This window comes from Coloeus monedula (genome assembly GCF_965178545.1).
Source record: "Coloeus monedula genome assembly, chromosome: 27".
NCBI classification, from domain to species: domain Eukaryota; kingdom Metazoa; phylum Chordata; class Aves; order Passeriformes; family Corvidae; genus Coloeus; species Coloeus monedula.
In genome coordinates, this window is record NC_138807.1 from 4,697,917 (window position 1) to 4,725,064 (window position 27,148).

The 27,148-nt window shown below is 56.2% G+C and overlaps 1 protein-coding gene across 1 annotated transcript; it reads right to left on the reverse strand.

Annotated features, from left to right (window-relative positions):
• Nucleotides 1-2,487: 2,487 nt before the first annotated feature.
• On the reverse strand, nucleotides 2,488-23,728 carry NR2F6 (nuclear receptor subfamily 2 group F member 6; the record flags this gene model as incomplete). Its single annotated transcript, XM_082297931.1, has 4 exons — nucleotides 2,488-3,649; nucleotides 7,454-7,978; nucleotides 12,839-12,933; nucleotides 23,439-23,728. The coding sequence occupies 4 exons, from the start codon at nucleotides 23,726-23,728 to the stop codon at nucleotides 3,375-3,377; spliced, it is 1,185 nt and encodes a 394-aa protein (XP_082154057.1). The 3' UTR covers nucleotides 2,488-3,374.
• Between the last annotated feature and the right edge of the window lie 3,420 nt (nucleotides 23,729-27,148).

Here is a 27,148-nt window from a genome sequence, read left to right on the forward strand (position 1 = left end):
CAATAAAAACCCCAAATCCCCCCAAACCTTGGGAGAAAAATCCCAAATCCTCCCTCCTTGGCAATAAAAACCCCAAATCCCCACAAACCTTGGCAGAGAAATCCCAAATTCCCCCTCCTTGGCAATAAAAACCCCAAATCCGCACAAACCTTGGCAGAGAAATCCCAAATTCCCCCTCCTTGGCAATAAAAACCCCAAATCCGCACAAACCTTGGCAGAGAAATCCCAAATCCTCCCTCCTTGGCAATAAAAACCCCAAATCCCCACAAACCTTGGGAGAAAAATCCCAAATCCCCCTTCCTTGGGAATAAAAACCCCCAAATCCCCACAAACCTTGGGAGAAAAATCCCAAATTCCCCCTCCTTGGGAATAAAAACCCTAAATCCCCACAAACCTTGGGAGAAAAATCCCAAATTCCCCCTCCTTGGCAATAAAAACCCCAAAATCCCCACAAACCTTGGGAGAAAAATCCCAAATCCCCCCTCCTTGGGAATAAAAACCCCAAATCCCCACAAACCTTGGGAGAGAAATCCCAAATCCCCCCTCCTTGGCAATAAAAACCCCAAATCCCCACAAACCTTGGCAGAGAAATCCCAAATTCCCCCTCCTTGGCAATAAAAACCCCAAAATCCCCACAAACCATGGGAGAAAAATCCCAAATTCCCCCTCCTTGGCAATAAAAACCCCAAAATCCCCCCAAACCTTGGGAGAAAAATCCCAAATTCCCCCTCCTTGGCAATAAAAACCCCAAAATCCCCACAAACCTTGGCAGAGAAATCCCAAATCCCTCCAAATTTGGAAGGAAAACCCCAAAACCCCCCCCAAACTCAGGAAAAGCAGCCCCAAATCCCTTCACCTTGGGAAGAAAAACCCCAAACCCCCCCCCCCAAATCCCAAATTTCCCCCATCCCGCTGCTCCAGCTCTTCCCAGCCGGATTTATTCCCAAAAAAAACCCCAAAACGGGAGCAGAACCCCTGAAATCCCCATTTTCTCCTCCCCCTACCCCCCAAAACCCCCCAAATTTGGGGGATTTTTGTGGACCTCTCCTATTTTTGGGGTGGCATCACCCCCCCCACGCCGGCCTCCCCCATTCCCGTTTTTCCAGCGGATCCCAAATCCCGACTCGCTGCGGAGCCGCGGGGGTTGTAGGAAACGGCTTTAATTGGCGTTAATTAACGGGGTCCTAGGGCGGAGCGAGGATTCCATCGGCCGCGAACGGTCCCCAAAATCCCCCCAAATCCCCCCAAAATCCCCCCAAAATCCCAAAGAATCGCGGCTCACCCCGGCGCCAACCAGGAGGGGACAGCCCTGGGGGGTGGGTGCTGGGTGTCCCCTCCTTCCTTGGGGACACCCTGGGGACACCCCTGGGTGCCTCTGTCCCTTCTCCTTCCTTGGGGACACCCCTGGGTGCCTCTGTCCCCTCCCCCTCCTTGGGGACACCCTTGGGTGCTTCTGTCCCCTCTCCCTCCTTGGGGACACCCTTGGGTGGCTCTGTCCCCTCTCCGTGTCCCCTCCCCCTCCTTGGGGACACCCTTGGGTGGCTTTGTCCCCTCTCCCTCCTTGGGGACACCCCTGGGTGGCTCTGTCCCCTCTCCGTGTCCCCTCTCCACCCTTGGGGACACCCATGGGTGCCTCTGTCCCTTCTCCTTCCTTGGGGACACCCATGGGTGCCTCTGTCCCATCCCCCTCCTTGGGGACACCCCTGGGTGGCTCTGTCCCCTCTCCGTGTCCCCTCTCCACCCTTGGGGACACCCATGGGTGCCTCTGTCCCCTCTCCCTCCTTGGGGACACCCATGGGTGCCTCTGTCCCATCCCCCTCCTTGGGGACACCCTTGGGTGGCTTTGTCCCCTCTCTGTGTCCCCTCTCCTTCCTTGGGGACACCCCTGGGTGCCTCTGTCCCCTCTCACCCTTGGGGACACCCCTGGGTGCCTCTGTCCCCTCTCCACCCTTGGGGACACCCATGGGTGGCTCTGTCCCCTCCCCCTCCTTGGGGACACCCCTGGGTGCCTCTGTCCCATCCCCCTCCTTGGGGACACCCCTGGGTGCCTCTGTCCCCTCTCCGTGTCCCCTCTCACCCTTAGGGACACCCCTGGGGTCCCCTCCCTCCTTAGGGACACCCCTGGGTGCTCAGGGGACACCTCAGGGACACCCGGCCACGCTTCCCAACCTCCGGAATCCGGGGATAAAAGAGCGGGATCGCCCTTCCCGGGGCTGCCAGGGGGGGACAGAGCCACCCTGGGGACACCCCGATGTCCCCAAGGGGTGCCCGGAAGGTCGGGAAGCTCCCCAGGGATGGGATCAGTCCAGATTCCAACTGGGAGAACCTTCGGATTTAGGGCGAGCCCACAGATTCGGCAACAACGGCGGCACCCCAAAACTTCCGGCGACAATGACAGGACCCCAAAAGTTTTGGGGACAATGTGGGAACCCCAAAACTTCTGGTGACAATGCCGGGACCCCAAAATTTTGGGGACAACACCAGGACTCCAAAACTTTCAGGGACGACCCCATAACTTTTGGGGATAACGCCGGGACTCCAAAACTTTCAGGGACAACCCCAGGACCCCAAAATTTCGGGGACAACACCAGGACCCCAAAACTTTCAGGGACGACCCCATAACTTTTGGTGACAATGCCGGGACCCCAAAACTTTCTGGTGACAACACCAGGACTCCAAAACTTTCAGGGACAACCCCATAACTTTTGGGGACAACGCAGGGACCCCAAAACTTCTGGTGACAATGCCGGGACCCCAAAATTTTGGGGACAACACCAGGACCCCAAAACTTTCAGGGATGACCCCATAATTTTGGGGACAACCCTGGGACCCCAAAACTTTTGGGGACAACGCCAGGACTCCAAAACTTTCAGGGACAACCCCACAACTTTTGGCAACAACTCCAGGACCCCAAAATTTTGGGGACAACGCCAGGACCCCAAAACTTTCAGAGACGACCCCATAACTTTTGGGGATAATGCCGGGACCCCAAAACTTCTGGTGACAACCCTGCGATGCCAAAACTTTTGGGGACAACGCCAGGACCCCAAAACTTTCAGGGATGACCCCATAACTTCGGGGGACAACGCTGGGACCTCAAAACTTCCAGTGACAACACCAGGACCCCAAAACCTTTGTGGACAACCCCACAACTTCTGGCGCCAACGCTGTGATCCCAAAACTTTTAGGGACAATGCCGGGAACCCAAAACTTTTGGGGACAACCCCACAACATTTTAGGGTGAATCCCAGAGGGAGCATCCCCATTCCTGTGGGAACGGGACGAACTCCGGAGGCAGCAGTTCGGGGAATCCACATGGAGCATTCCCGGGATATTTTCCTTCCCTCCCCCACCCTCCTCCGGAGCGTCCGTCCCTATTGTCCGGTCCCGTAGGGCCAGTTGAAGGTGCTCCCGGACAGCAGCATGTCCCGGATCAGCGTCTCGATGGGAGTTTTCCCGACGAGCCTCATGAAGAAAAGTTGGGATATGAGGGCGGCGGGAACGGCTCGGAGCGCCGGGAGCCGCAGCAGGAGCCTCCCGAAGCGTTGGGGTTGGGATGGGTATTGGGATCGCACGTATTCCGTCAGCGCCACCTGAGCCTTCTCCTGGAGGTTCTCCACGTGGGCAGGGTCGGATAAGCCGCAGGCGTCTGAGGAAGGAATGGGATGGAGGTTGGAGGAATCCTGGAATCTGTAGGGAATGTCCTGAAGTGGGAGGTTGGTTGTTTCTGGTGTGGGATGAGGTGAGGGAGGGAGGGATGGAGGGATGGATGGATGGATGGATGGATGGGTGGATGGATGGAGGGAGGGAGGGAGGGAGGGATGGAGGGAGGGATGGATGGATGGAGGGATGGATGGAGGGATGGAGGGATGGATGGATGGAGGGATGGATGGAGGGAGGGATGGAGGGAGGGATGGATGGAGGGAGGGATGGATGGATGGATGGAGGGAGGGATGGATGGATGGAGGGAGGGATGGAGGGATGGATGGAGGGATGGAGGGATGGATGGATGGAGGGATGGATGGAGGGAGGGATGGAGGGATGGAGGGATGGATGGAGGGATGGATGGATGGATGGATGGATGGAGGGATGGATGGAGGGATGGATGGATGGAGGGATGGATGGATGGAGGGATGGAGGGATGGATGGATCCAGGGATGGATCCATGGATGGGTCCATGGAGGGATGGACGGGGCAGGATGTTTGGGTTCGTGCCAAGGGCTCATTCCCAGGGAGGGATCCCTGGATATGGGAGGAAAAGCAGGAACTGGTCCAGGATAATGCGGAACAGCCTCTCCCTGCTCATTCCCAAGACCCCAAACCCTCAGAAAAGCCTGGCACAACCTCTCCCTACTCATTTCCACCTCTAGATCGATCCCAAACCCTTGGGAGCCATCGGGAAAAACTGGAAAAACCCAGAAAAACCCCTCCCTACTCATTCCCAACCCCCCAAGTCCTCAGGAAAACCCGGCCCAACCTCTCCCTGCTCATTCCCAAGACCCCAAACCCTCAGAAAAACCCAGAAAAACCTCTCCCTACTCATTCCCACCTCTGGATCGATCCCAAACCCTCGGGAGCCATCAGGAAATCCTGGAAAAACCCAGAAAAACCTCTCCCCGCTCATTCCCAACCCCCCCAAAACCCTCAGAAAAATCCAGGAAAACCTCTCCCTGCTCATTCCTGCAACCTTAAACCCTCAGAAAAACCCAGAAAAACTCCTCCCTACTCATTCCCAAGACCCCAAACCCTCGGAAAAACCTGGCACAACCTCTCCCTACTCATTCCCACCTCTAGATCGATCCCAAACCCTTGGGAGCCATCGGGAAAACCTGGAAAAACCCAGAAAAACCTCTCCCTGCTCATTCCTGCGACCTTAAACCCTCAGAAAAACCCAGAAAAACCTCTCCCTACTCACTCCCAAGACCCCAAACCCTCGGAAAAACCTGGCACAACCTCTCCCTCCTCATTTCCAAGACCCCAAACCCTCAGAAAAACCTGGCACAACCTCTCCCTACTCATTCCCACCTCTAGATCGATCCCAAACCCTCAGGAGCCGTCAGGAAATCCTGGAAAAACCCAGAAAAACCTCTCCCTGCTCATTCCTGCAACCTTAAACCCTCAGAAAAACCCAGAAAAACCTCTCCCTACTCACTCCCAAGACCCCAAACCCTTGGAAAAACCTGGCACAACCTCTCCCTCCTCATTTCCAAGACCCCAAACCCTCAGAAAAATCCAGGAAAACCTCTCCCTACTCATTCCCACCTCTAGATCGATCCCAAACCCTCAGGAGCCGTCAGGAAATCCTGGAAAAACCCAGAAAAACCTCTCCCCACTCATTCCCAACCCCCCCAAAACCCTCAGAAAAATCCAGGAAAACCTCTCCCTACTCATTCCCACCTCTAGATCGATCCCAAACCCTCAGGAGCCGTCAGGAAAACCTGGAAAAACCCAGAAAAACTCCTCCCTACTCATTCCCAAGACCCCAAACCCTCGGAAAAACCTGGCACAACCTCTCCCTACTCATTCCCACCTCTAGATCGATCCCAAACCCTTGGGAGCCATCGGGAAAACCTGGAAAAACCCAGAAAAACCTCTCCCTACTCATTCCCGAGCCGCCAAACTCTTGGAAAAACCTGGGATAACCTCTTCCCACTCATTCCCAAGACCCCAAACCCTCAGAAAAACCTGGCACAACCTCTCCCTACTCATTCCCACCTCTAGATCGATCCCAAACCCTCAGGAGCCGTCAGGAAATCCTGGAAAAACCCAGAAAAACCTCTCCCTACTCATTCCTACGACCTTAAACCCTCAGAAAAACCCAGAAAAACCCCTCCCTACTCATTCCCACCTCTGGATCAATCCCAAACACTCGGGAGCCGTCAGGAAAACCTGGAAAAACCCAGAAAAACTCCTCCCTACTCATTCCCAAGACCCCAAACCCTCGGAAAAACCTGGCACAACCTCTCCCTACTCATTCCCACCTCTAGATCGATCCCAAACCCTCAGGAGCCGTCAGGAAAACCTGGAAAAACCCAGAAAAACCTCTCCCTACTCATTCCCAACCCCCCCAAACCCACAGAAAAACCCAGAAAAACCTCTCCCTACTCACTCCCGAGCCGCCAAACTCTTGGAAAAACCTGGGATAACCTCTTCGCACTCATTCCCAAGACCCCAAACCCTCAGAAAAATCCAGGAAAACCTCTCCCTACTCATTCCCACCTCTAGATCGATCCCAAACCCTCAGGAGCCGTCAGGAAATCCTGGAAAAACCCAGAAAAACCTCTCCCTGCTCATTCCTGCAACCTTAAACCCTCAGAAAAACCCAGAAAAACCTCTCCCTACTCACTCCCAAGACCCCAAACCCTCGGAAAAACCTGGCACAACCTCTCCCTCCTCATTTCCAAGACCCCAAACCCTCAGAAAAATCCAGGAAAACCTCTCCCTACTCATTCCCACCTCTGGATCAATCCCAAACACTCGGGAGCCGTCAGGAAAACCTGGAAAAACCCAGAAAAACTCCTCCCTACTCATTCCCAAGACCCCAAACCCTCGGAAAAACCTGGCACAACCTCTCCCTACTCATTCCCACCTCTAGATCGATCCCAAACCCTTGGGAGCCATCGGGAAAACCTGGAAAAACCCAGAAAAACCTCTCCCTGCTCATTCCTGCGACCTTAAACCCTCAGAAAAACCCAGAAAAAACCCTCCCTGCTCATTCCCAACCCCCCAAGTCCTCAGGAAAACCCGGACCAACCTCTTCCTGCTCATTCCCAACTCTAGATTGACCCCAAACTCTCGGGAGCCATCGGGAAAACCTGGAAAAACCTGGCACAACCTCTCCCTCCTCATTTCCAAGACCCCAAACCCTTGGGAAAACCCAGAAAAACCTCTCCCTACTCATTCCCGAGCCGCCAAACTCTTGGAAAAACCTGGGATAACCTCTTCGCACTCATTCCCAAGACCCCAAACCCTCAGAAAAACCTGGCACAACCTCTCCCTACTCATTCCCACCTCTAGATCGATCCCAAACCCTCAGGAGCCGTCAGGAAATCCTGGAAAAACCCAGAAAAACCTCTCCCTGCTCATTCCTGCAACCTTAAACCCTCAGAAAAACCCAGAAAAACCTCTCCCTACTCATTCCCGAGCCGCCAAACTCTTGGAAAAACCTGGGATAACCTCTTTGCACTCATTCCCAAGACCCCAAACCCTCGGAAAAATCCAGGAAAACCTCTCCCTACTCATTCCCACCTCTAGATCGATCCCAAACCCTCAGGAGCCGTCAGGAAAACCTGGAAAAACCCAGAAAAACTCCTCCCTACTCATTCCCAAGACCCCAAACCCACAGAAAAACCCAGAAAAACCTCTCCCTGCTCATTCCTGCGACCTTAAACCCTCAGAAAAACCCAGAAAAACCCCCTCCCACCTCATTGCAGCTGAAGACCCCAACCCCTACCGGGCGTGAAGAGCGCGATGGCCTTGAGGCAGCTGTACTCGGCCGAATCCACCTGCAGCCGGTTGAGCTTCTCCACCTGCTCCTGGAAAACGCGGATCTGATCCATGAAGGACACGACCCTCTCGGCCGACATGGGCGAGGCGTGGAAGCCGGCGGCCGCCAGCAGCGGCGCCATGTGCAGCGGCAGCGCCGACTGCGCCGCGTTGAGCACGAAGAGCTCGCTCCAGCTCAGCCGCAGCAGCGCCACTTGGTCGGAGACGGGAAGCTCCGGGAAGAAGGGAATGTTCCGGGCCCACTCCACGGTGCTGAAGAGCAAGCGGGCGGCCAGCTCGCAGATGTTGTCGATGCCCATCACGCTGCCCTGCTGGGCGTACTGGGAGCCGTAGCGGGCGGCCGGGTACGGCTCAGCGCGGAGGAGTTGGGAAATGAGCTCCGACACCGGCTGCCCGTTGAAGTATTCGCCGCTGGGAATGGGGTTGGGGCTGCTGCTGGAGTGGCTGGGCGGGATGCGGCCCCGCTGCACGGCTGCGGGGCGAGAGCACAAACGCGGCCGGGTGAGCCCCATCGTGACCTTGGGGTATGGGGGAAAGCTCCCCAAAAGCACCTCGGAGCATTCCCAAGAACCCCAATCGGGGGCTTGGAGCAGCAGGAAAAGCTCCCCAAAATCATCCCAAACCTATCCCGATGGATGACCCCGATCCTGGTCTTGGAGCACCAGGAAAAGCTCCCCAAAAATCATCCCAGATCTTTCCCGATGGATGGTCCTGATCGTGGGCTTGGAGCACCAGGAAAAGCTCCCCAAAATCATTCCAGATCATTCCCGATGGATGATCCCGGTCTTGGAGCACCAGGAAAAGCTCCCCCAAAATCATCCCAAACCTTTCCCAATGGATGACCCCGATCCCGGGATTGGAGCACCAGGAAAAGCTCCCGAAGCTCATCCCAGATCTTTCCCAATGGATGATCCCGGTCTTGGAGCAGCAGGAAAAGCTCCCCAAACTCATCCCAAACCTATCCCGATGGATGACCCCGATCCTGGTCTTGGAGCACCAGGAAAAGCTCCCCAAAAATCATCCCAGATCATTCCCGATGGATGACCCCGATCCCAGGCTTGGAGCACCAGGAAAAGCTCCCCAAACTCATCCCAAACCTATTCCGATGGATGACCCCGATCCTGGTCTTGGAGCACCAGGAAAAGCTCCCCCAAAATCATCCCAGATCTTTCCCAATGGATGGTCCTGATCGTGGGCTTGGAGCAGCAGGAAAAGCTCCCCAAACTCATCCCAGATCTTTCCCAATGGATGATCCCGGTCTTGGAGCAGCAGGAAAAGCTCCCCAAAAATCATCCCAGATCATTCCCGATGGATGACCCCGATCCCGGGCTTGGAGCACCAGGAAAAGCTCCCCAAACTCATCCCAAACCTATCCCGATGGATGACCCCGATCCTGGTCTTGGAGCACCAGGAAAAGCTCCCCCAAAATCATTCCAGATCTTTCCCAATGGATGACCCTGATCCTGGTCTTGGAGCAGCAGGAAAAGCTCCCCAAACTCATCCCAAACCTATCCCGATGGATGACCCTGATCCCGGGCTTGGAGCACCAGGAAAAGCTCCCGAAGCTCATCCCAGATCTTTCCCAATGGATGATCCCGGTCTTGGAGCAGCAGGAAAAGCTCCCCAAAAATCATCCCAGATCTTTCCCGATGGATGGTCCTGATCGTGGGCTTGGAGCACCAGGAAAAGCTCCCGAAGCTCATCCCAGATCTTTCCCAATGGATGACCCCGATCCCGGGCTTGGAGCACCAGGAAAAGCCCAATCCCACAGAATCCTACGGGATCTTCATCCCAACCCCACAGAATCCTACGGGATCTTCATCCCGACCCCATAGATCCAGATCCTGCTGGATCTTCATCCCAACCCCACAGAATCCCACGGGATCTTCATCCCAACCCCACAGAATCCTACGGGATCTTCATCCCAATCCCACAGAATCCTACGGGATCTTCATCCCAATCCCACAGAATCCTACAGGATCTTCATCCCGACCCCACAGAATCCTACGGGATCTTCATCCCGACCCCATAGATCCAGATCCTGCTGGATCTTCATCCCAACCCCACAGAGTCCTATGGGATCATCATCCCAATCCCACAGGGATCCTGCTGGATCTTCATCCTGACCCCACAGATCCAGATCCTACAGGATCTTCATCCCAACCTCACAGAATCCTACGGGATCTTCATCCCAATCCCACAGAATCCTACGGGATCTTCATCCCGACCCCACAGAATCCTACGGGATCTTCATCCCAATCCCACAGAATCCTACGGGATCTTCATCCCGACCCCACAGAATCCTACGGGATCTTCATCCCGATCCCAAAGAATCCTACAGGATCTTCATCCCGATCCCACAGAATCCTACGGGATCTTCATCCCGATCCCACAGAATCCTACGGGATCTTCATCCCGACCCCACAGAATCCTATGGGATCTTCATCCCAACCTCACAGAATCCTACGGGATCTTCATCCCAATCCCACAGAATCCTATGGGATCTTCATCCCAATCCCACAGGGATCCCGCTGGATCTTCATCCTGACCCCACAGATCCAGATCCTACAGGATCTTCATCCCAACCCCACAGAATCCTACGGGATCTTCATCCCGACCCCACAGAATCCCACGGGATCTTCATCCCGACCCCACAGATCCAGATCCCACGGGATCTTCATCCCGATCCCACAGAATCCTACGGGATCTTCATCCCGATCCCACAGAATCCTACGGGATCTTCATCCCAACCCCACAGAATCCCACAGGATCTTCATCCCAATCCCACAGAATCCTACGGGATCTTCATCCCAACCCCACAGAATCCTACGGGATCTTCATCCCGATCCCACAGAATCCTACGGGATCTTCATCCCAACCCCACAGAATCCTACGGGATCTTCATCCCGATCCCACAGAATCCCACGGGATCTTCATCCCGACCCCCCGAGGTTTTGGGCGTCCCACGGAGCTTTGCCAGCGGTTGTGGAACGGAGAATTCCGGCAGCAGGGAAACGTCCCCAAAATCATCCCGGAATTTTGGGATAAACCTGGGATTTTTAGGGATAAACCCGGGATTTTTGGGGATAAACCTGGGAATTTGGGGATAAATCTGGGATTTTTAGGCATAAATCTGGGATTTTTAGGGATAAACCTGGGAATTTTGGGATGAACCTGGGATTTTTAGGGATAAACCCGGGATTTTTGGGGATAAACCTGGGAATTTTGGGATGAACCTGGGATTTTTAGGGATAAACCCGGGATTTTTGGGGATAAACCCGGGATTTTTGGGATAAACCCGGGATTTTTGGGATAAACCTGGGAATTTTGGGGATAAACCTGGGATTTTTGGGAAAAACCTGGGATTTTTAGGGATAAACCTGGGATTTTGGGGGATAAACCTGGGATTTTTGGGGATAAACCTCAGAATTAGGGGGATAAACCTGGGAATTTGGGGATAAACCCGGGATTTTTGGGGATAAACCTGGGAATTTGGGGATAAACCTGGGATTTTTGGGGATAAACCTGGGAATTTGGGGATAAACCTGGGAATTTTTGGGATAAACCTGGGATTTTTAGGGATAAACCCGGGATTTTTGGGGATAAACCCGGGATTTTTGGGATAAACCCGGGATTTTTGGGATAAACCCGGGATTTTTAGGGATAAACCTGGGAATTTTGGGGATAAACCTGGGATTTTTGGGAAAAACCTGGGATTTTTAGGGATAAACCTGGGATTTTTGGGGATAAACCTGGGATTTTTGGGGATAAACCTCAGAATTAGGGGGATAAACCTGGGAATTTGGGGATAAACCTGGGAATTTGGGGATAAACCTGGGATTTTTGGGGATAAACCTGGGAATTTTTGGGATAAACCTGGGATTTTTAGGGATAAACCCGGGATTTTTGGGGATAAACCCGGGATTTTTGGGATAAACCTGGGATTTTTAGGGATAAACCTGGGAATTTTGGGGACAAACCTGGGGATTTGGGGATAAAATAAACCTGGGATTTTTAGGCATAAACCTGGGATTTTTAGGGATAAACCTGGGAATTTTAGGGGATAAAAATGGGAATTTTGGGATAAAGATGGGAATTTTGGGGGATAAACCTAGGACTTCTAGGGATAAACCTGGGAATTTTGGATAAACCTGGGGTTTTAGGGATAAAGCCAAGATTTTTAGGGATAAACCTGAGGATTTGGGTGTAAATCTGGGATTTTCAGGGATAAACCCAGGATTTTCAGGATAATTTTCAGGATTAACCCAGGATTTTCGGGATAAACCCAGGATTTTTGGGATAAACCCCGGATTTTTGGGAATAAACCCAGGATTTTCAGGATAAACCCAGGAATTTTGAGAATAAACCCAGGATTTTCGGGGATAAACCCAGGATTTTCGGGATAATTTTCAGGATAAACCCAGGATTTTCGGGGATAAACCCAGGATTTTTGGGATAAACCCAGGATTTTTGGGAATAAACCCAGGATTTTCAGGATAAACCCAGGATTTTTCAGGATAATTTTCGAGGATAAACCCAGGATTTTCAGGATAAACCCCGGATTTTTGGGAATAAACCCCGGATTTTTGGGATAAACCCAGGATTTTCGGGATAACTTTTGGGATAAACCCAGAATTTTCAGGATAAACCCAGGATTTTCGGGGATAAACCCCGGATTTTTGAGGATAAACCCCGGATTTTTGGGAATAAACCCCGGATTTTCGGGATAATTTTCAGGATAAACCCAGGATTTTCGGGATAAACCCCGGATTTTCGGGATAATTTTCAGGATAAACCCAGGATTTTTGGGATAAACCCCGGATTTTCGGGATAAACCCCGGATTTTTGAGGATAAACCCCGGATTTTTGGGAATAAACCCCGGATTTTCGGGAATAAACCCCGGATTTTCGGGATAATTTTCAGGATAAACCCAGGATTTTTGGGATAAACCCAGGATTTTCGGGATAATTTTCAGGATAAACCCAGGATTTTTGGGATAAACCCCGGATTTTTGGGAATAACCCCAGGATTTTCAGGCTAACCCCAGGATTTTCAGGACAACCCCCTCATCCTCAACCCCACATCCCAAGAATCCTTCGGGATTTCCACCCCCACGCCTCCCAGAACAGGGAACAAATTTTGGGATTCCCACAGATCCAGGAATCCCTCAGATCCCCCAAACCCAACCCCAACTCCAGGCGAGCTCGGAGCGCTCAAAAAGGAGGGAAAACCCCTAAAAATCCCTAAAAAAAGCGGGAAAAACGGGGGTTTGGGGGCCGGAAACGGCGATTCCCAGGATTGCTCGGGATCCCTCGGGAATTTTTTCCATACCTTCCTTCCTCATTCCCACTCGGAAGCACTTCTTGAGGCGGCAGTACTGGCATTGGTTGCGGTGGTGTTGGTCGATCTGGCAATCCCGGTTGGATCTGCGGGAAGCACCGGGATCAGCCGGAATTCCCGGGAATGAGATCCCCCCTCCCTTCATCCCGGCAATTCCTGATTTCCCCGAATTCCTCCAGCCCCTTCCTGCGTTTGCTCTCCGGGATTTGATGGGAACGGAGGTTTCTGGGATTCCATCGCTCTGGAAAAGTGGGAAAACTCTTGGGATTGAATCCTTGGCGATCCCGTGGGTTTTCCCCAGTGCTGGGTTGGATGTGTTTGGAATTCCAAGGAATTCCAGGAATTTCCTGCGGGGTTGGGGCTGAAATCCTCTGGGATGCTGGGATAGAGGGATCTTCCTGAAATTCCCAAAAATCCCTGGAAAAGGGGTCCTGGCTCATGGATTCATCCCAAAAATCTCTGGAAAAGGGGTCCTGGCTCATGGATTCATCCCCAAATTCCCAAAATCCCTGGAAAAGGGGTCCTGGCTCATGGATTCATCCCAAAATCCCTGAAAAAGGGGTCCTGGCTCATGGATTCATCCCAAAAATCTCTGGAAAAGGGGTCCTGGCTCATGGATTCATCCCCAAATTCCCAAAATCCCTGGAAAAGGGGTCCTGGCTCATGGATTCATCCCAAAAATCCCTGGAAAAGGGGTCCTGGCTCCCGGATTCATCCCAAAATCCCTGGAAAAGGGGTCCTGGCTCATGGATTCATCCCAAAAATCCCTGGAAAAGGGGTCCTGGCTCCCGGATTCATCCCAAAAATCCCTGGAAAAGGGGTCCTGGCTCATGGATTCATCCCAAAAATCCCTGGAAAAGGGGTCCTGGCTCCCGGATTCATCCCAAAATCCCTGGAAAAGGGGTCCTGGCTCATGGATTCATCCCAAAAATCCCAAAATCCCTGGAAAAGGGGTCCTGGCTCATGGATTCATCCCAAAATTCCCAAAATCCCTGGAAAAGGGGTCCTGGCTCCCAGATTCATCCCAAAATTCCCAAAAATCCCTGGAAAAGGGGTCCTGGCTCATGGATTCAACCCAAAATTCCCAAAAATCCCTGGAAAAAGGGTTCTGGCTCCCGGATTCATCCCAAAATCCCTGGAAAAGGGGTCCTGGCTCCCAGATTCATCCCAAAATTCCCAAAATCCCTGGAAAAGGGGTCCTGGCTCATGGATTCATCCCAAAATTCCCCCAAATCCCTGGAAAAGGGGTCCTGGCTGCCATTCCCACACGGAATTCCCAACTCCACCCCCCCCAAATCCCATTTTCCAGGAGGGGAGGGGGCCCCATCCCAGGAATGCAGCAGGAAATCCCTGCCCGGCGGGAAGTGGGGCGGGAAAAGGGAATTTGGGATGAATTTGGGATAAAGGCGGGCGGGAAGCTCCGGGAGCCGCGGGAATCCCGACAGGGATCTCCGGGAATCCCGACACGGATCTCCCCAAATCCCGACACGGATCTCCCCAAATCCCGACACGGATCTCCGGGAATCCCGACACGGATCTCCCCAAATCCCGACACGGATCTCCCCAAATCCCGACACGGATCTCCCCAAATCCCGACACGGATCTCCGGGAATCCCGACACGGATCTCCGGGAATCCCGACACGGATCTCCGGGAATCCCGACACGGATCTCTGGGAATCCCGACACGGATCTCTGGGAATCCCGACACGGATCTCCCCAAATCCCGACACGGATCTCCCCAAATCCCGACACGGATCTCCCACAATCCCGACACGGATCTCCCACAATCCCGACATGGATCTCCCCAAATCCCGACAGGGATCTCCCGCAATCCCGACATGGATCTCCGGGAATCCCGACACGGATCTCCCCAAATCCCGACACGGATCTCCCCAAATCCCGACACGGATTTCCCGCAATCCCGACACGGATCTCCCCAAATCCCGACATGGATCTCCCACAATCCCGACACGGATCTCCGGGAATCCCGACACGGATCTCCCCAAATCCCCACACGGATCTCCCCAAATCCCGACACGGATCTCCCCAAATCCCGACACGGATCTCCCCAAATCCCGACACGGATCTCCCCAAATCCCGACACGGATCTCCCGCAATCCCGACACGGATCTCCCCAAATCCCGACATGGATCTCCCACAATCCCGACACGGATCTCCGGGAATCCCGACACGGATCTCCCCAAATCCCCACACGGATCTCCCCAAATCCCGACACGGATCTCCCCAAATCCCGACACGGATCTCCCCAAATCCCGACACGGATCTCCCCAAATCCCGACACGGATCTCCCGCAATCCCGACACGGATCTCTGGGAATCCCGACACGGATCTCCCCAAATCCCGACACGGATCTCCCCAAATCCCGACACGGATCTCCCGCAATCCCGACACGGATCTCCCTCAATCCCGACACGGATCTCCGGGAATCCCGACACGGATCTCCCTCAATCCCGACACGGATCTCCCTCAATCCCGACACGGATCTCCGGGAATCCCGACACGGATCTCCGGGAATCCCGACACGGATCTCCCCAAATCCCGACACGGATCTCCGGGAATCCCGACACGGATCTCCCCGAATCCCGAGACGGATCTCCCTAAATCCCGACACGGATCTCCCCAAATCCCGACACGGATCTCCGGGAATCCCGACACGGATCTCCCCGAATCCCGACACGGATCTCCCCAAATCCCGACACGGATCTCCCGCAATCCCGACATGGATCTCCCGCAATCCCGACACGGATCTCCGGGAATCCCGACACGGATCTCCCGCAATCCCGACACGGATCTCCCAAAATCCCGACATGGATCTCTGGGAATCCCGACATGGATCTCCCGCAATCCCGACACGGATCTCCCCAAATCCCGACACGGATTTCCCGCAATCCCGACACGAATCTCCCGCAATCCCGACACGGATCTCCCCAAATCCCGACACGGATCTCCCGCAATCCCGACACGGATCTCCCGGAATCCCGACACGGATCTCCGGGAATCCCGACACGGATCTCCCGCAATCCCGACACGGATCTCCCCAAATCCCGACACGGATCTCCCCAAATCCCGACACGGATCTCCGGGAATCCCGACACGGATCTCCCGCAATCCCGACACGGATCTCCGGGAATCCCGACACGGATCTCCGGGAATCCCGACATGGATCTCCCCAAATCCCGACACGGATCTCCCGCAATCCCGACATGGATCTCCCCAAATCCCGACACGGATCTCCGGGAGTCCCGACACGGATCTCCCACAATCCCGACACGGATTTCTGGGAATCCCGACACGGATCTCCCACAATCCCGACACGGATTTCCCGCAATCCCGACACGGATCTCCCACAATCCCGACACGGATCTCCCTCAATCCCGACACGGATCTCCGGGAATCCCGACACGGATCTGCCGCAATCCCGACATGGATCTCCCGCAATCCCCACACGGATCTCCGGGAATCCCGACACGGATTTCCCCAAATCCCGACACGGATCTCCCCAAATCCCGACACGGATCTCCCTCAATCCCAACACGGATCTCCCCAAATCCCGACATGGATCTCCCCAAATCCCGACAGGGATCTCCCGCAATCCCGACATGGATCCCCCACAATCCCGACATGGATCTCCCCAAATCCCGACACGGATCTCCCCAAATCCCGACACGGATCTCCCTCAATCCCGACACGGATCTCCCCAAATCCCGACACGGATCTCCGGGAATCCCGACACGGATCTCCGGGAATCCCGACACGGATCTCCCCAAATCCCGACACGGATCTCCCGCAATCCCGACACGGATCTCCCGCAATCCCGACACGGATCTCCCCAAATCCCGACACGGATCTCCCGCAATCCCGACATGGATCTCCCGCAATCCCGACACGGATCTCCGGGAATCCCGACACGGATCTCCCGCAATCCCGACACGGATCTCCCACAATCCCGACATGGATCTCTGGGAATCCCGACATGGATCTCCCGCAATCCCGACACGGATCTCCCCAAATCCCGACACGGATTTCCCGCAATCCCGACACGGATCTCCCCAAATCCCGACACGGATCTCCCCAAATCCCGACATGGATCTCCCCAAATCCCGACACGGATCTCTGGGAATCCCGACACGGATTTCCCGCAATCCCGACACGGATCTCCAGGAATCCCGACACGGATCTCCCGCAATCCCGACACGGATCTCCCTCAATCCCGACACGGATCTCCCACAATCCCGACACGGATCTCCCGCAATCCCGACACGGATCTCCGGGAATCCCGACACGGATCTCCCGCAATCCCGACACGGATCTCCCCAAATCCCGGCACGGATCTCCCCAAATCCCGACACGGATCTCCCGCAATCCCGACACGGATCTCCGGGAATCCCGACACGGATCTCCCCAAATCCCGACACGGATTTCCCACAACCCTGACACGGATCTCCCACAACCCTGACACGGATTTCCCGCAATCCTGACATGGATTTCCCACAATCCCGACATGGATCTCCCCGAATCCCGACACGGCTCTGGAGGCGAGGCCGGCGGGGATTGGCAGGGAATTAATTCATCCCGAACATCCCCGCTGCGGCCGGGAACGTGCTCCCGATGAAAAGCGTGGAGCGGAGCAGCCCTGACATCTTCATTGCCGGGAAAGGCCTCAGGAAGGGCTCGGGAAGGGCTCGGAGAGGGGGAAAAGCTCCCAGAATTTATCCTGGATTTTTTTCCAAGGGATGAAATCACCTGGATGATCCTGAATGTGGTCGTGGAGCAGCAGGAAAAGCTCCCAAATTTCATCCCAGATTTTTTCCAATGGATAAAATCACCTGGATGATCCCAATTGGGGTCTTGGAATATCAGGAAAAGCTCCCAAAATTCATCCCAGATTTTTTCCAATGGATGAATCCACCTGGGGACCCCGACTGTGGTTTTGGAGCAGTGGGAAAAGCCCCCAAAATTAATCCCGGATTTTTTCCAATGGATAAAATCACCTGGATGATCCTGAATGTGGTCGTGGAGCATCGGGAAAAGCTCCCAAAATTCATCCTGGATTTTTTCCAATGGATGAATTCCCCTGGGTGATTCCCACCACAGCCTTGGAGCATCAGGAAAAGCTCCCAAAATTTATCCCTGATTTTTTCCAATGGATGAATCCACCTGGAGACCCCGATCATGGTCTTGGAATATCAGGAAAAGCTCCCAAAATTCATCCTGGATTTTTTCCAATGCATAAAATCCGCCTGGATGATTCCCACCATGGCCTTGGAATATCGGGAAAAGCTCCCAAAATTCATCCCAGATTTTTTCCAATGGATAAAATCATCTGGTTGATCCCAATTGTGGCCTTGGAATATCGGGAAAAGCTCCCAAAATCCATCCCGGATTTTTTCCAATGGATGAATCCACCTGGAGACCCCAGTTGTGGCCTTGGAATATCAGGAAAAGCTCCCAAAATTCATCCTGGATTTTTTTCCAATGGATAAAATCACCTGGATGTTCCCAATTGTGGCCTTGGAGCAGTGGGAAAAGCTCCCAAAATTCATCCCAGATTTTTTCCAATGGATAAAATCGTCTGGTTGATCCCAATTGTGGCCTTGGAATATCGGGAAAAGCTCCCAAAATCCATCCCGGATTTTTTCCAATGGATGAATCCACCTGGGGACCCTGATTGTGGTTTTGGAGCAGTGGGAAAAGCTCCCCCAAAATTCATCCCAGATTTTTTCCAATGGACAAAACCACCTGGATGATCCTGAATGTGGTCATGGAACATTGGGAAAAGCTCCCAAAATTCATCCCTGATTTTTTTCCAATGGCTGAATCCACCTGGGGACCCTGATTGTGGTTTTGGAGCATCGGGAAAAGCTCCCAAAATTATCCCAGATTTTTTCCAGTGGATGAATCCACCTGGATGATTCCCACCACGGCATTGGAATATCAGGAAAAGCTCCCAGATTTCATCCCAGTTTTTTTCCAATGGATAAAATCACCTGGATGATCCCAATTGGGGTCTTGGAATATCAGGAAAAGCTCCCAAAATTCATCCCAGATTTTTTCCAACGGATGAATCCACCTGGGGACCCCGACTGTGGTTTTGGAGCAGTGGGAAAAGCCCCCAAAATTTATCCCGGATTTTTTCCAATGGATAAAATCACCTGGATGATCCTGAATGTGGTCGTGGAGCATCGGGAAAAGCTCCCAAAATTCATCCTGGATTTTTTCCAATGGATGAATCCACCTGGAGACCCCGATCATGGTCTTGGAATATCAGGAAAAGCTCCCAAAATTCATCCTGGATTTTTTCCAATGCATAAAATCCGCCTGGATGATTCCCACCATGGCCTTGGAATATCGGGAAAAGCTCCCAAAATTCATCCCAGATTTTTTCCAATGGATAAAATCGTCTGGTTGATCCCAATTGTGGCCTTGGAATATCGGGAAAAGCTCCCAAAATCCATCCCGGATTTTTTCCAATGGATGAATCCACCTGGAGACCCCAGTTGTGGCCTTGGAATATCAGGAAAAGCTCCCAAAATTCATCCTGGATTTTTTTCCAATGGATAAAATCACCTGGATGTTCCCAATTGTGGCCTTGGAGCAGTGGGAAAAGCTCCCAAAATTCATCCCAGATTTTTTCCAATGGATAAAATCATCTGGTTGATCCCAATTGTGGCCTTGGAATATCGGGAGAAGCTCCCAAAATTCATCCCAGATTTTTTCCAATGGATGAATCCACCTGGAGACCCCGATCGTGGTCTTGAAATATCAGGAAAAGCTCCCAAAATTCATCCCAGATTTTTTCCAATGGATGAATCCACCTGGGGACCCTGATTGTGGTTTTGGAGCAGTGGGAAAAGCTCCCCCAAAATTCATCCCAGATTTTTTCCAATGGACAAAACCACCTGGATGATCCTGAATGTGGTCGTGGAACATTGGGAAAAGCTCCCAAAATCCATCGCAGATTTTTTCCAATGGATAAAATCACCTGGATGTTCCCAATTGTGGCCTTGGAATATCGGGAAAAGCTCCCAAAATTCCTCCCGGATCTTTCCCGACACCCGAACCCCCTCCCGCAGCCCTGGCAAAACCTCCCCAAAAAATCCCCTCGCGACTTTTCCAACGGAAAAGGCGGCAGCGAGCCGGGAAATTTGGGAAGCTCCAAAAGGCCCGGGCTGTGCTAATTACTTAATTAGGGCGGGTAATTAGCGAGAGCGGGAATTAAAGTGAGGCCGAGGCACTTGGAATATGCAAATGAGCGCCAGCGGGGGCTCGGGGCCGCTTTTGATTGCCGGAACAAAAGTGGGATCCTGGAGCTTTGTTCCCGACCCCTCTTCCCACTTGGAAAAGCCAACAATTCCCAAGTCACTTCCTGGCTTTTTTTTAAAGAAAAGGAAAAAAAAAAAACCAAACCAAAAACCAAAATCCTGGAATATCCCAAATCCCGGCGTGATCCTGCTGCTGTCACCCCTCTCTCTGTCCTCCCAGGGATTTGCTCCAGCTTTTCCCGTTGTTCCGGGAATGTGGAATTCCTTAAAACCTCCCCCCCTCCGGTTTCCAAGCGTTTAATCCCGGCGGATCCAGCGGGGAAACTGAGGCAGGGCCGCATCCACAGGGAAGGATCGGAGGCGCTGCCGGGATTTTGGGAATATGGGGAAGGATCCCGAGGGTCCCGGGGTAGGACCGGGAGGGGATCGGAGCCGGGAGCGGAGCCGGGAGCGGATCCCAGCCGGGATCGGAACCGGGAGCGGAGCCGGGAGCGGATCCCAGCCGGGAGCGGAACCGGGAGCTGATTCCAGCCGGGAGCGGAGCCGGGAGCGGATCCCAGCCGGGATCGGAACCGGGAGCGGATCCCAGCCGGGATCGGAGCCGGGAGCGGATCCCAGCCGGGATCGGAACCGGGAGCTGATCCCAGCCGGGATCGGAACCGGGAGCGGATCCCAGCCGGGATCGGAACCGGGAGCGGATCCCAGCCGGGAGCGGACGGATCCAGGCCGCCCAAACGGCTCCCAGATGATTCCCGATCCTTTTCCCTCCTCCCCAAAAAAATCCCTTCGCTCTTCCTCAGCCGGGATGAGGCAACGGGGACCCTCAGAAGTTCGGGAAGCGCCGCTGGAAGCGGGAATTCCCCTCTCCGGGAACAGCCCGCTGGGATTTGGGCTCTCCCGATCCCCGTGTGCCGCCCGCATTCCAGAGCCAGGGAATTCCGGAGGTTCCGGCAGCTCCCAACTCGCCGGGAGTCACATCCCGGTGCTCCCGGATGTGCGGGGGGCGGGGGAGAGGGCATCCTCACGGATCCCTGCTCCCGGGATTCCAGCGGATCCTGGGATTCCAGCGGATCCCGGCATTCCAGCGGCTCCCTGCTCCCGGTATCCCGGTATTGACCCGGATCCCGGTATCCCCAGCAGATCCCCGCTCCCGGTATTCCAGCGGGTCCCGGTATCCCGAGGATCCCAGTATTGACCCGGATCCCGGTGATCCCCGTTCCCGGCATTCCAGCGGCTCCCGGCTGATCCCGGCGCCCGCGGCCGTGCCCGGGGTGAGTCACGGGGATGGCGGGATCCGGACAGCGGCCCCGGGAACACCGGGAATGGACTGGGAACACTGGGAATGGACCGGGAATGCAGCCCTGGGATGGACCGGGAATGGACCGGGAATACCGGGAACACCGGGAATGGACTGGGAATGGACCGGGAATGGACCGGGAATGCAGCCCTGGGATGGACCGGGAATACCGGGAATGGACTGGGAACACCGGGAATGGACTGGGAATGGACCGGGAATGGACTGGGAATGGACTGGGAATGGACCGGGAATGCGGCCCTGGGATGGACCAGGAATGCTGGGAATGGGGGCGGCCGGGGGAGAAACCAGTGCTGGACTGGGGGATACTGGGATGGACTGGGGGACACTGGGCTGAACTGGGGGGAATCCCTGGGCCAGACTGGGAGATCCTGGGATGGACTGGGGGGAATCCCTGGGATGAACTGGGAGATACTGGGATGGACTGGGAGGGATCCCTGGGATGAACTGGGTGGGGGGGATCCCTGGGCCAGACTGGGAGATACTGGGATGGACTGGGGGATGGTTGTGCTGTACTGGGAGGGATCCCCGTGCTGAGCTGGGAGCCACTGGGCTGAACTGGGAGGGATCCCTGTGCTGTACTGGGAACGCCCGGCCTGTACTGGGCAATGCCTGTGCTGCACCAGGAGACGCCTGTACCCTACTGGGAGCCACTGGTTTGTACTGGGCGACCTCGAGCTGTACTGGGAGCCACTGGTTTGTACTGGGACACCCCCCTGCTACACTGGAGACCCCTAATTTGCACTGGGAGCCACTGATTTGTACCGGCTGACCCTCGAGCTGTACTGGGAGCCACTGGTTTGTACTGGGGGACTCTCGTGCTGCACTGGGGACCCTTAATTTACACTGGGGCACCGGCGTGCTGCACTGGTTTGTACTGGGGCACCCTCGAGCTGCACTGGAACCCACTGGTTTCTACTGGGGCACCCTCGAACTGCACTGGTTTGTACTGGGGCACCCTCGAGCTGCACTGGAACCCACTGGTTTCTACTGGGGTACCCTCGGGCTGCACTGGAACCCACTGGTTTCTACTGGGGCACCCTCGAACTGCACTGGTTTGTACTGGGGCACCGCTGTGCTGGACTGGAACCCACTGGTTTCTACTGGGGGACCTTTGAGCTGCACTGGTTTGTACTGGGGCACCCTCGAGCTGCACTGGAACCCACTGGTTTCTACTGGGGGACCTTTGAGCTGCACTGGTTTGTACTGGGGCACCCTCGAGCTGCACTGGTTTGTACTGGGGCACCCTCGAGCTGCACTGGGGATCGCTGGTTTGTACTGGGGCACCCTCGAGCTGCACTGGTTTGTACTGGGGCACCCTCGAGCTGCACTGGGGATCGCTGGTTTGTACTGGGGCACCCTCGAGCTGCACTGGTTTGTACTGGGGCACCCTCGAGCTGCACTGGGGATCGCTGGTTTCTACTGGGGCACCCTCGGGCCGCACTGGAACCCACTGGTTTCTACTGGGGCACCCCCATCTGCCCACCCCACTGCTCCCACACCGAGGCCACCACGCCGCCCCAACCGGGCCAGCACCGAGGTCACCGCGGCTCCCCCCGGCTCCTTTCCCCGGTTTCCCCCCAGGCCCTTCCGGGGCCTCTCCGGTTCCCCTCCCCAATGCCCAGAACCTCTCCGGTTCCCCTCCCCAATGCCCCGGAGCCTCTCCGGTTCCCCTCCCCGATGCCCAGAACCTCTCCGGTTCCCCTCCCCGATGCCCCGGAGCCTCTCCGGTTCCCCTCTCCGATGCCCGGAGCCTCTCCGGTTCCCCTCCCCAATGCCCAGAACCTCTCCGGTTCCCCTCCCCGATGCCCAGAACCTCTCCGGTTCCCCTCCCCGATGCCCAGAACCTCTCCGGTTCCCCTCCCCGATGCCCCGGAGCCTCTCCGGTTCCCCTCCCCGATGCCCCGGAGCCTCTCCGGTTCCCCTCCCCGATGTCCCGGTTCCCCTCCCCGATGCCCCGGTTCCCCTCCCCGGTGCCCCGGGCGCCGTTACCTGCAGGTGTAGCTGAGATTCCTGCGGATGCTGCGCTTGAAGAAGCTCTTGCAGCCCTCGCAGGTGAACACCCCGTAGTGCTTCCCGCTCGACTTGTCCCCGCACACCACGCAGTCCACGGCGGCCGCCCCGGCCCGTTCCTCCTCGCCGTGCTCCGCGTCGCTGCCGCCGCCCGCGGGGGACGCCGCCTCCTCCCCTCCGCCGCCTCCTCCTCCTCCTCCTCCTCCTCCTCCTCCGCCGCCTCCGCCGCCTCCGTTGGGCTCGCCCCAAGCGCCGGCCACCATGGCCATGGCTCCGCGGGGCTCAGCGCCGCCGCATCGAGCGGAGCCGCCCGGTGCCGCGGCGAGTTCCGTAAGTTTTGGGCAGCCAAAAGGAGGAAAAAAAAAAAAAAAAAAAAAAAAAAAAAAAAAAAAGCACCGCGCGCCGCTCTGGGCTTGGGGTTTTTGGTTGGGTTGTTTTTTGCTTTGAGGGTTTTTTTGGGGGTTGTTGGGGTTTTTTTTTTTTGGGGGGGGGTGGGGGTGGGGGAGGGAGGGGGTTGGTCCGCGCTGCTGCTTCGTAGCGCTTTAGTCCAGGGACGCGTTTTGGCTCAGGGATTTCTTCTTCTTCTTCTTCTTCTTCTCCTCCTCCTCGTCGTCGTCGTCGTCCTCGTCCTCCCCGCCGCGGTTCACGGCGCGGGCCCCGCGGAAACTTTGCGGCGGCGGGGCCGGGGCGCGGCGCATCCCCCCGCGGGCACCGGCCGCATGCGGGGGCCGCTCCCGCCCCCGGTGGTTCCTCCGCTCCGCGGCACCGGCTGGAAGGAGGAGGAGGAGGAGGAGGAGGAGGAGAGGAGGAGGATGAGGAGGAGGAGGAGGGAGGGGGAGGCGCTGCCCCGGTGCGCCCTCACCCCTCCGGGCCCCGCCGCCGCTCGCAGCCCGGTCCCGGTGCGGCTGCGGGTGCGGCGGGACCGGCTCCGCCGAGCCCCGGGGCTCTCCCCGCCTCCCGTGAAAGAGCAAAGTTCAGCCGCTGCCGCGGTGGCCGCCCTGGATGCTCCTCCCCGTCCTCCTCCCCTTCCGCTCCCGGGTCCTGCCCCGGTCCCGGCCCCGCCGCCGCCGCCGCACCGGGGCCGCCCCCGCCGCTCCCCCCGCGGGTCGGGAACGGCCACCGGGGCCGGGGGGAGCGGGGGGTGGAGAGCGGGGTTTGGCTACCGGAGCTGGCGGCTGTGGCCCCTCGCGGGCCCCCGCGGGCATTTTGGGCACCGGGGCTCGCGGCTGGCACTGGGATTGCAGCGGGAGCCTGGCACTGGAACGGGAGCCCGGTGTGGCACTGGGATCCGGAATCAAACTGGGAGCCTGGCACTGGGATCCAGGATCAAACTGGGAGCCTGGCACTGGGATCTCGGGCTCAAACTGGGAGCCTGGCACTGGGATCTCGGGATCAAACTGGGAGCCTGGCACTGGGATCCAGGATCAAACTGGGAGCCTGGCACTGGAACAGGAGCCTGGTGTGGCACTGGGATCTCGGGATCAAACTGGGAGCCTGGCACTGGGATCTCGGGATCAAACTGGGAGCCTGGCACTGGAACAGGAGCCCAGTGTGGCACTGGGATCCAGGATCAAACTGGGAGCCTGGCACTGGGATCCAGGATCAAACTGGGAGCCTGGCAGTGGAATGGGAGCCCGGTGTGGCATTGGAATTTTGGGATCAAACTGGGAGCCTGGCACTGGGATCTCGGGATCAAACTGGGAGCCTGGCACTGGGATCCAGGATCAAACTGGGAGCCTGGCACTGGAACAGGAGCCCAGTGTGGCACTGGGATCTCGGGATCAAACTGGGAGCCTGGCACTGGGATCTCGGGATCAAACTGGGAGCCTGGCACTGGAACAGGAGCCCAGTGTGGCACTGGGATCCAGGATCAAACTGGGAGCCTGGCACTGGAACAGGAGCCTGGTGTGGCACTGGGATCTCGGGATCAAACTGGGAGCCTGGCACTGGGATCCGGGATCAAACTGGGAGCCTGGCACTGGAACAGGAGCCCAGTGTGGCACTGGGATCCAGGATCAAACTGGGAGCCTGGCAGTGGAATGGGAGCCCGGTGTGGCATTGGGATTTTGGGATCAAACTGGGAGCCTGGCACTGGGATCTCGGGATCAAACTGGGAGCCTGGCAGTGGAACAGGAGCCCGGTGTGGCACTGGGATCTCGGGATCAAACTGGGAGCCTGGCACTGGGATCCCAGGATCAAACTGGGAGCCTGGCACTGGGATCCAGGATCAAACTGGGAGCCCCACATTGTACCAGGAATCTGGGATTGGAACAGGAGCCCCACGTGGCACCGGGATCCCAGCACAGAACTGAGATTCCGGGATCAAACCGGGAGCCCGGCACGGCGCTGGGATGATGGGATCACACCAGGCTGGATTCCAGATCCCCCCAGATCCCCCCAGGGATCGAATCCCGGCCCCTCTGCCCTCCCAGGGACACCCTGCTGGCAACCTGGGAAGCAAATCCCCCTCCCGGGGCGGAATCTTTAATTCCCGAGGGGTGATCCCGAGTTCCTTGGGGTGCCACCACCCCCGGGAAAGCAACGCGGGGCTGGAAGCGCCTCGGGCCTGACTCCGGCGACCCCATAAAATCCCGGCGGCCCCATAAAAATCCCGGCGGCCCCATAAAAATCCCGGCGGCCCCATGAAGTCCGGCTGCAATGCGGTCGATCCAGTCGGACCCGTCGGGGCCGGCCAGGTGCGGGCTCCCAGGTGGGTGCTGGGATTCCTGGGAATCATTAACCACGGGATAAACCCTGCGGGGGAAAAAGGTGCCTGACCCCGGCACCCCGCCCTGCCCCCGCTTTTCCCCCCGCGGCCGAGCTCTCCGAGGGGCAAAGTCCGGCGGGCAGGGCACGGGGTGACCCCAAAACCCCGCGGTGTCCCCGAGGGTGAGGGCGCTGCCAGGCTGGGTTTGTCCTTGGCATTCCCGATCCATGTGCTGGGTCGGGATTAAGGGAACGGCAAAGGCGAGCCTGGAGTTGGGGTGAGGCGTAAATGAATTCAATCCCAAATTCCTTGGATTTAGGGCGCTCTGCTCGCTGGGAGTGCCCAGAATGATCCCAAAGCCCTCCGGTCATGGAATAACCCCTGGGTTGGAGTTGGGGTGCAGCAGAGATGGCCATAAATAACATTAAAATGGCCATAAATGAAATTAAACCCCCAATTTCCCTGTGTTTAGGGCTCTCAGCTCACTGGAAGTGCCCAGAACGATCCCGATTTCCCCCCAATCAGGGAATAACCCCCCCCGGCACATCCAGCTGGGAAAGGGGCCGGGCTTTTGGGGGATCCCCATCCGGGCACAGCGGGGTCACCGCCACCCTTTCCCCTGTGGCAGGCTGTGATTTATGGCCCTTTCCCTGCCGCTGCCCCGAACTCCCTGGAGGGGGAAAAAAAAAAAAAAAACCAAAAAAAAACCCAAAAAACAACCCCAAATAATAATCCAGGAACAAAGGAGGAAATCGGATCTGGTCCCCCCGCGCCGCTGCCGGGTTTGTTTTGACGTCGGTGTCCAGTTGGGGCCGGCGTTTGATCTCCGGAGGAATTCCAATCCCAATTCCTCCTCCTCCTCCTCCTCCTCCTCCTCCTCCTCCTCCTCCTCCTCCTCCTCCTCCTCCTTCCTCGCGCTGCTCCGCTGCCTCCCGCCCCACAAAAGGGCCCCCGGCTCCTTTGGGGCCGCCCCAAAAGGAAG